The sequence below is a fragment of the Triticum aestivum genome, chromosome 3A, assembly GCF_018294505.1.
Source record: "Triticum aestivum cultivar Chinese Spring chromosome 3A, IWGSC CS RefSeq v2.1, whole genome shotgun sequence".
NCBI lineage: Eukaryota > Viridiplantae > Streptophyta > Magnoliopsida > Poales > Poaceae > Triticum > Triticum aestivum.
The window spans coordinates 568,408,976-568,418,506 of NC_057800.1; the positions used below are offsets into that span (position 1 = coordinate 568,408,976).

Consider the following 9,531-nt stretch of genomic DNA (forward strand, 5'->3'; position numbering starts at 1 on the left):
GGTCGCCGGAGACCATCAGCGTGCACCGCCACGTTAAATTCCGGCGTGGGTAACCAACAGGTGGACCCCACGGGTTTAGCCTCTAACAACCACCCTCACACTCACTGACATGTGCCCCTCCCCCCCGCAACCAATTAGTTTAGGTTAAGAATAAACTCAGTTAATTAGTTTTAGACACTGACAGCCTGACCCAACTCGCTAATTAGATTGTTTAGGTTTAAATAAAACCTGTTTTATTAGCTGTCTCACTAACAAGTGGGGCCTATTGGTCAGGTTTGACCAGTCAACAGTCAAACTGTTGACTACTGGCTGGGCTGCTGACTTAGCTCAGTGGCCCCACTGTCAGCCCCATTGACCCACCGTCTGGGTATACTTTTGGGTGTACCTAGCATTTACCCTTTTATTTTCGAATTAATGAATAATTTTAGAATATTATTTAAACTTTGAAAACTAATATAAGATAAATCGTATGTCAGATGAAAATACTTTGTACATGAAAGTTGCTCAGAATAATCCAACGAATCCGAATACGCGCTCCGTTCGTCTGTCACATGCCCCTAGCATGCTGAACATGGAACCGTTCCCTCTCTTTCGTTTGTCCGGAAAATGCCAAATGCCAGGAAAACCCCTTCGGATGTTTTCCCTCTCCGTCTGCAACGTGTAGTCCTGCGTTAGAACACCCCTAGCGCCGCTTTTGTCTTGTCATGCTTAGTACTGCACCTGTGAGCTTTGTATTTACTGTTTCTTCCCCCTCTTCTCTCCGGTAAACCCCAAGACCGCTGTTGATGCCACTGTGATCGACTGCGTCGACGACGACCGTTCTTCCCTTTCAACAGAGCTTCCACGCAAGAAAACCCCCATTGGTCATTCCGATATCACCCATTCCATTCTCTCTCATGCTTGCATTAGATTTTGCTACTGTACTTGATTGCTCTTATTCTGATGCATAGCCTGCTTTTGTAACCTGCTCTTGTACCTTACATGCTTATCCTAAACTAGTTAGTATAGCTTGGTTAGTGATCCATCAATGACCCCTCACCTTATCCTTGTTGCCCTTGCTGGATTATCAATTGACTCAATCTACATGATCAACGTCCAGGGCTCGACATATCACATCACACCCCCTTAGTTGTACGACTCTGCAGAGCTACTATCGAGTGCCGAGGGTGATACCTCATAATGCACTCCTGATGATAACTCTGTAGTGTAGCTATTCGGCCGTGGTTATCGAGGGTGATTCCTCCTTCACCACTCCCAATATGACTCCGTCGTGCAACACCTCAAGTGTGAACCTCGAGGGTGATTCCTCCTAGTTCACCTTGACGATTACATCAGGCGGATTCCATCGAGGGTGATTCCTCGGATTCCCCCTTGGTGTTTTGGACACACTGTTACTTTGACTTTACCACAGAACCATGTTACTGAAGTCGGGTCAGCCCTGAGGGGTACCCGCGAGTTGATGTGTACTCGGGTTGACCTGGAGGGTACCCGCGAGATTTCTACGTGCACGGCCGGGAATTCTGGGCCCTTGCCGTAAGTCTACGAGACGGGGCGATGGGGTCACATATCGTGAGTCTCTGCTCGTTACCTCGCGCTCCCAAGCCACTAACGAGATTGGGTATTTGATCTGAGTCGAGCACTGGCCTACACGCACTAACCACCGCACGGGAATAGTATATGGGCACTCGGCGTCCTAGTATCAGCCGGAGCCTTCTAGACGTCAGCGACTGAGCAGCGAACGTCGGGTTGGACTGGAAAGCATGCCCTTGTATAAGAGGGGCTAGGTCTGCTCACTGGCCGCCCACGCAACATGCAGGTGTGCAACGGGCGATGGGCCCAAGACCCCTGCGCGCATAAGATTTAGACCGACGTGCTGACCTCTCTGTTTGGCCTAGATAGGGTTGCGACGTGTTGATCTTTCGAGGCCAGGCATGACCTAGGAAAGTGTGTCCGGCCGGAGTGATCGAGCGTATTGGGTAATGTGGTGTACCCCTACAGGGAAGTTAATCTATTCTAATAGCCGTGTCCACGGTAACAGGACGACCCAGAGTTGTATTCCGATCTTTACAACTAGAACTGGATACTGAGATGTGGTATGGATATGATGGCTCCGGGATTGCTTTCTCGCAGGGAGTCGAGAAAGGATTTCAGGACGTTAATGCTACAACATGTTTGCTAAATATAAACTGCTATTCTATACTCTTCTAAATGTTGCAAGATGCTTGGAGCTACTTGAAGATGTTAGTCTTTGATAGGCTAGGCTTTCCCCTCTATTCTGGCATTCTGGAGTTTAGTCCACAGCTACTACCCATTTCTTTGATACCGATGCATTTGTAGTGTAGATCCTTACTTGCGAGTATTTTGGATGAGTACTCACGGTTGCTTTGCTTCCCTTTTTCCAACTCTTTCCATTCTCCTTGGATGCTGCAACCAGATGGTGGAGCCCAGGAGCCAGATACTACCGCCGATGACTACTACTACCCCAACGGAGCCTACTTCTACGTGAAGACTGCCGACGACAAGGAGTAGTTAGGAGGCTCCCAGGCAGGAGGCCTTGCCTTTTCGATCGATGTTGCTTTTGTGCTAGCCTTCTTAAGGCAAACTTGTTCAACTTATGTCTGTACTAAGATATTATTGCTTCCACTAACTCTTGTGTATTTGTAATATAAAGCTTGTATTATTTTAATTTATGCCTAGAGTTGTGTTGTGATATCTTCCCGTGAGAGTCCTTGATCTTGATCGTACACATTTGCGTGTATGATTAGTGTACGCTTGAATCGAGGGCGTCACATATACCATGTTGCACATCTCTTATCTATTTCTCACAAAAATTTTGTTTGATAAATGACGCTTTTATTAATTGAAAATGTAGCATCAAACGAGCACAATTATAATGAGCAACACCCGTCTTCTCCATATCTTGAATGGACACGGCCAAAACATGAACTACCTAACAAAAGAAAATAAAAAAGTCGACATATCGGCAATAGTAATAAAGTCTCAAGTAACCGACACTATGCATATGTTGAGCGAGGTGATGGTCTAGTCCAAAGATTATTTTGCGACCCATGTTAGGTACAAAGTATAAACCATCTTAGTCGCCCTGCGTACACACATTTGTAATGCAAAGCTACATTTCTACAATAGTCTGTATATAATGGTGCCGCCGCACCCTTGTGTACAAAGTCTTCCCACGTCCACTTGTTCTCTTCCATACAAACCATATGGATGACAGAGGGGATCGATCCCATGTGCATATATGCAACCCACGGGATTTATACTAACATAAACTGACCACGACCGCGCCGAGGGTAAAAAAAGTCAACCGGTTCGATAGTCAACTTCACAGCCTCGCACGGTACGTCTACAATTAGTTACTGATCTTAATTAAGTCATCACGTAACCAAAGTAAACTACCCGCATTACATGATACTGACGAGGAGATGCCGTCACTCCTCTCCGAGTTGACTTACGGACTTGTGGTACGCTACAAGATAATAATCGTCGTGGATCACAGCAGTCCATTCAACAATCAGACGGTGAACAAAAGTCAGATCTTCCCCCCGCTTGCAGGGGGCAGACGGCCCAGCAAGCCAGCCCGTCAGAACTCAGAAGCTCGAGCACATAGTATGAACGTAGCAGCCACGCGTCGTACGCATCCCTGTCCGTATTCATCGGTACGACATTTCAATTTTCGAGTCACAACTCACAAGCAAGCTCCATCCGATCCGCCTAACCCCATGTAGATGGAGGGCCGCGAGCAAAAATGTCGTGCAGACGGCCGGCTAAACGTGGACCGATTTAAGCTTCGAAAAAGGGAAACGTGGACCGTTTCCGTGGCCCGGCCGCCGCCCGTCCGTCCGTTGGCAGGTCACGACGCCCCTCCCCTCCGTGTGCGCCCCCGGGAAAACGCAGCGCATGTGCGCCGCCCCCAAGGTCCGGGATCCTAGTCCAACCCCGCACCAACCGCCGAGCCCGAGGGAGGATAGTTCGCTCGTTGTGGCGCTCCTGTACCGCCTGTTTGGTGGAGACGGAGACTGTGTACCGCTACCAGCTCGCGTGAAGACCAGCTGCCTGTTCCCGAATCGGGCAGCCAAGGTTGACCCCGGCACCATGCCAGTTGCTCTTTTGGAGTTTTGGTGGTCAGTAAACGAGGGGAACGGAACGGATATCAAATCCTCAAGTGGTCTCATTTGCCATGCTCCAAAGAGCGCGCGCTCGCGTCCACGACCGATTCATCTCACGCTGATCGGATCCCCAGGAATTATTAGTGCGAGCGGCACGCGACCCGCTCGCTTTGCTAATCATCCCCGCACGATCGGCCACCAGCCCACCACCGTGCGGTGCGGGTCGGCGTCGGCGCGAGCTCGCAAGGCCATGCTCTGAGAGGGAGAGAGCATGACCACGACACGTGCGCCGATGATCCGGCTCCTCCTCCTCCTCCTCGTCGCCGCCGCCTGCTGCTTCTCCTCCGGCTCCGTCGTCGCCGCCACCGACAGCATCGGCCTGGGCGCGTCCGTCACCGGCAACCAGACGCTCGTCTCGGCGGGCGGGATCTTCGAGCTCGGCTTCTTCAGCCCGCCCGGCGGCCGGACGTACCTCGGCATTCGGTACGCGGGCATCGCGGACCGGACCGTTGTGTGGGTCGCCAACCGCAACGACCCGCTCGTCAGCGCCCCCGGCGCCCTCCGGCTCGCCCCCGACGGCCGGCTCCTCATCCTGGACCGCCAGAACAGCACCGTCTGGTCCTCGCCGGCGCCCACCCGCCGGATCACCGCGGGCGCCGTCGCCCGGCTCGGCGACGACGGCAACTTCCTCCTGAGCTCGGACGGGAGCGGCTCGCCCCAGAGCGTGGCGTGGCAGAGCTTCGACTACCCGACGGACACGCTGCTCCCCGGCATGAAGCTCGGGATAGACTTCAAGCGGCGCCTCACCAGGAACCTCACGTCGTGGAACACCCCCAACGACCCCTCGCCGGGGCAGTACACGTTCAAGCTCGTCCCCGGGGGGCTCCCGGAGTTCTTCCTCTTCCAGGGCCCCAAGAAGATCTACGCCAGCGGGCCGTTCAACGGCGCCGGGCTCACCGGCGTGCCCAACCTCAGGTCCCAGGATTTCCTCTTCACGGTGGTGAACAGCCCCGACGAGACCTACTACAGCTACGCCATCACCAACCCGCAGCTGCGGTCGCGGTTCCTCATGGACGGCACGGCGGGGGTGGTGCAGCGCTACGTCTGGACCAACGGCCAGTGGAGCAGCTTCTGGTACTACCCGACGGACCCCTGCGACACCTACGGCAAGTGCGGGGCGTTCGGCTACTGCGACACCACCCAGGCCCCGCTCTGCGCCTGCCTGCCGGGCTTCCAGCCGCGGTCGACGGAGCAGTGGAACCTCCGGGACGGGACCGGCGGGTGCGTCAGGACGACCAACCTGAGCTGCGGCGCCGGGGACGGGTTCTGGCCCGTGAGCCAGATGAAGCTGCCGGAGGCGACCAACGCGACGGTGCACGCCGACATGACGCTGGACCAGTGCCGGCAGGCGTGCCTGGCCGACTGCAGCTGCAGGGCCTACTCCGCCGCAAACGTCAGCGGCGGGATCAACCGCGGGTGCGTCATCTGGGGCGTCGATCTGATGGACATGCGGCAGTATCCGGCGGTCGTGCAGGACGTCTTCATCCGGCTCGCGCAGTCCGAGGTCGATGCCTTGATCGCCGCAGGTTCGACCTCTCATCATCTTCTCAAGCTTTCTCCATACTGAGCACATTTTAGTTACATTTCAGTTGAATTTAGCTTTATGATTGCATCACTGTCAAACTCTCATTTTCTTACATCTAACTCGATTTGTGACAAAATTTGGCTTGCTAGCGTTAGAATTCGACCATGTATGTTAGCTAGAAATAAGGAACCCCCACTGGCCATTGCGGGTCCATTGAGAGGATCGAGCATCACATCACGTCACTAGAAAGTTTGCTGGCCGGTCTAGTTGCATATGCGTCCAAACACCCCTGTCAACAGTGTGGAGGTCCAACATCAATGTGTTCTCTGTATCTTCACCACCCATAACCATCTGATAGCTATCAAACCGTGTTCTCTTGCACGGCGATTTCGCTTGGTCGACAATCTGGATGGGCCGTGCACGTGGACGGACTGGCACCACTTTCCTCACCTATTCGGTGTTCAATTTGAATCCAGCTCTTCTGTTAGGTCGTCAGAGTTCGGCCAGTCGATGAAACAGTCGCAATGGATATTTGTTATTCCGTGAGACTCGTACTAGTCCAAGCTTATCATCCGTCGGTCGTTGGGTACAATTGCAAATTTGTAATACCCACTGTTACTTTTTTATTCTACTGAGAGCACCAAACTCGCCGGATTACTCATACTTAGTTAAAAAGATAATCGCTGGAGTAGGCGCCGTGCAACCCGCACAAGAAACGCCACTTAACACCCAAATTGCATCACCACCCAACCTGAAAGAGACATGGCTACAGAAAATGTCGTGTAGATATGGTAAACTAAGCTCAAGTACGGTGTACTTGGACTGGAAAAGTTCATAATTCACACAACAGCCAGTGTTAGACCGGGTCACCTGACTGACGTTCACCGCTGCTTTGATTTTCAGCTCGCCGCCAGCGCCCGAACAGGAAGCTGCTGATCGCAGGCGTCGCCGCTGCTTCCGGGGTGCTTCTTCTGGGGGCGATTTTGGGCTGCTGCTGTTTCTGGAGGAAGAAGCGTCAGGCCAAAACGGCGCCAAGTAGTCACAGCGACGTGCTTCCGCTGAGGCACAGGAAACACCCCGCGGCGAGCCCGGCACGGAATCAACGGCTGGAGGAGAATAGGATGGGTTCCGAGAAAGATCTTGACCTCCCGTTCTTCGATCTAGAGGCGATTCTGACTGCAACGGATGACTTCGACCCTGATAGTAAGATCGGGCAGGGGGGATTTGGTTCCGTCTATATGGTACGTATATATAAGAAATTAAGAATCAGTTGGCACTAGATAGAGAACCTTATTATTTTTACTGTTATAGATTTTAACCGAATGGATCTGCATTTCCATGAGCAGGGAAAACTTGAGGATGGGCAAGAAGTAGCTGTAAAGAGGTTATCCAAGAAATCAGTGCAGGGTGTTGGGGAATTCAAGAACGAGGTGAAACTGATAGCAAAGCTTCAGCATAGGAACCTTGTGAAGCTGCTAGGCTGCTGCATCGACGACGACGAGAGAATGCTTGTCTATGAGTTCATGCCCAACAACAGCCTAGACACATTCATATTTGGTCAGTTCATTTTCTTTGCAGAAACAGCTTCTAACTTCTTGTGCTGGGATTACATGTGCAATGTGCTTACCGCAGTTGATATATTTGTGCTGCAGATGAAGAAAAGCGCAAGTCACTAGTATGGAAGAACCGTTTTGAGATCATTATGGGGATTGCGAGGGGTCTGCTTTATCTCCATGAAGACTCCAGGGTCAGGATCATCCACAGGGACATGAAGGCAAGCAATGTGTTATTAGACAGAAATATGATCCCCAAGATCTCTGACTTCGGCATCGCGAGAATGTTTGGAGGTGATCAGACAACTGAATATACCATGAAGGTCATTGGGACATAGTGAGTACCATCTCTCTATTAATGTTTACATATACTACACTTGAAAATGCGCTTTCAAGCTGACTTGTGAGATGGTGGTTTTCAGTGGCTACATGTCTCCAGAATATGCAATGGACGGCGTATTCTCTATGAAGTCCGATATTTATAGTTTCGGTGTCCTGGTGATAGAGATCATCACTGGCAAGAGGAATCGAGGCTTTTACGACGACGAGCTTGATCTCAACCTCCTTGGTTATGTAAGTACGAGCATGATTAATTGTCAAAAGTGATAGATCTTTGATTGTTTATGTTACTAATATGCAATCATGTTGATCATTTTTTAGGCATGGATGTTGTGGAAAGAAGGTCGGGGTGTGGAGCTACTGGATGAAGCAATGGGCGGCACCTTTGACTACGATGTGGTGCTCAGGTGCATACAGGTCGCTCTCCTGTGTGTTCAAGTGCATCCTAGGAGCAGGCCACTGATGTCCTCAGTTGTCATGTTGCTGAGCAGTGAGAATGCAACAATGCCAGAGCCAAACGAACCTGGAGTAAACATTGGAAAGATCACGTCTGACACTGAATCGTCTCAAACACAGACAGGAATCAGCTTAACAGAAACTGCAGTGGATGCTAGGTAGTTAATTAAGGGTAGAAATTCTTGTTGCTTTGTTGGTTTGTACAGCATAGGCATTTCTATTTTACCTAGTGTCAAAAGATCTTGGATTTTTTAACTACAAGCAATGTTTAATTACTCATCAAAGAGCTACATCATTATATAAACATGTGCGCTTGTAGTGAACTACTCCCTCCGTCCCATTGTCTGTTCTTGTAGTTCAGTTTTTTTTTAAACATCATCAACTTTTTTAATTAAAAATAATGGTTACATCGTTAATAAGAAGAGAAACAATTTGTTTCATAGGTTCTTCTATCCAATCGCTTGTCACGGAACATTTTGCTAAACTAGCAAGCTCATGGGCTACTTTATTCGCCTCCTATTACAATGTTCAAAACTAGTAAGTGGAAAATCGCAAGCCATAAAGTAGCAGTCATCAAAATCTGCGGCCGCTGCTCCTGCAGACGGTCCTTCGTTCTTCATTGCGTCAATGAATTTCATATTGTCAGAGTTTATAATGAGACGATTGCATCCCGTCTTTTGTGCCAGTAATAAGCCAAACCTAAGTGCTAATGCTTCAGCTGTTAAAACATCGGCACGCCATTCAATTTTCCAATTTCCACCAACAATGAAGTTTCCTTTGTCATCCCGAAGAACAGCACCCGCTGTGCCCCTTAGCAGGTCGTGATCAAATGAAGCATCCACATTCAGCTTAATAAACCCCCTAGGAGGTGTGTTCCATCCTTTGTTTTTTCTCTTAGCATTGTGTGAGTGGACATTAACATAATTTGCCATTATAACACGAATCCCCATGGATGTTTGGTACGCCTCTTGAGACTTTTCCTCATGAACCAAGTTTCATCTATTCCACCATAAATATCACACGGTTATAGCAATCATCTCTCGTGCATTCTGAAAACCCAAAATAGCTAGTTCTTGTTCTGGCATAAGGAGTAATGATTCAAAGACCGACTCTCCCGCAGGATCAACAACACATGCTTTTCTAATTGTTCCAAACATTCCCAATTTATCCCACACTTCTTTTGCTTTCTAGCATAGAAATAACATGTGCTTGGTATCTTCTGGCCCATTCGAACAAGCTGTGTATACGGGCGAAACTTTCATGTGTCTATTAGCCAGCGTAACACGACACGGTAGGGTCCCATGAAGCGTATGCCATATAAAGATTTTTACCTTCGCTTGACAAGCTAAATTCCAAATCTTCTTCCAAATAGGATTAACCTTGCTTCTACCCATACCATTTGTGTATTCCAATTTTCTTCCGTGTTATTTAGTCCACTCCTCCAAATAAGCTGGTCGTACGGTAAACAAAT

The 9,531-nt window shown here is 49.8% G+C and overlaps 1 protein-coding gene and 1 long non-coding RNA gene across 2 annotated transcripts in view; both read left to right on the forward strand.

The window, feature by feature from the left end:
• The window catches only part of LOC123058662 (uncharacterized), a 3,358-nt gene extending 672 nt beyond the window's left edge, over positions 1-2,686 (forward strand). The window contains exon 2 of the long non-coding RNA XR_006427267.1: positions 2,435-2,686. This is a non-coding gene — a long non-coding RNA (uncharacterized lncRNA). The remainder of the gene's footprint in view (positions 1-2,434) is intronic.
• A 1,416-nt stretch (positions 2,687-4,102) lies between these two features.
• LOC123062264 (receptor-like serine/threonine-protein kinase SD1-8) lies at positions 4,103-8,360 on the forward strand. Its single transcript, XM_044485710.1, has 6 exons — positions 4,103-5,713; positions 6,616-6,953; positions 7,059-7,269; positions 7,365-7,602; positions 7,688-7,838; positions 7,926-8,360. The coding sequence occupies exons 1-6, from the start codon at positions 4,399-4,401 to the stop codon at positions 8,220-8,222; spliced, it is 2,550 nt and encodes an 849-aa protein (XP_044341645.1). The 5' UTR covers positions 4,103-4,398; the 3' UTR covers positions 8,223-8,360.
• The last annotated feature ends 1,171 nt before the right edge of the window (positions 8,361-9,531 follow it).

Bases quoted from the DNA above. Each gene is read 5' to 3' on its own strand.
- LOC123062264 (XM_044485710.1), top strand. From the start codon at position 4,399: ATGACCACGACACGTGCGCCGATGATCCGGCTCCTCCTCCTCCTCCTC. The intron at 7,270-7,364 runs GTCAGTTCATTT...TTTGTGCTGCAG, and splicing joins CCTAGACACATTCATATTTG to ATGAAGAAAAGCGCAAGTCA. The intron at 7,603-7,687 runs GTGAGTACCATC...GGTGGTTTTCAG, and splicing joins ATGAAGGTCATTGGGACATA to TGGCTACATGTCTCCAGAAT.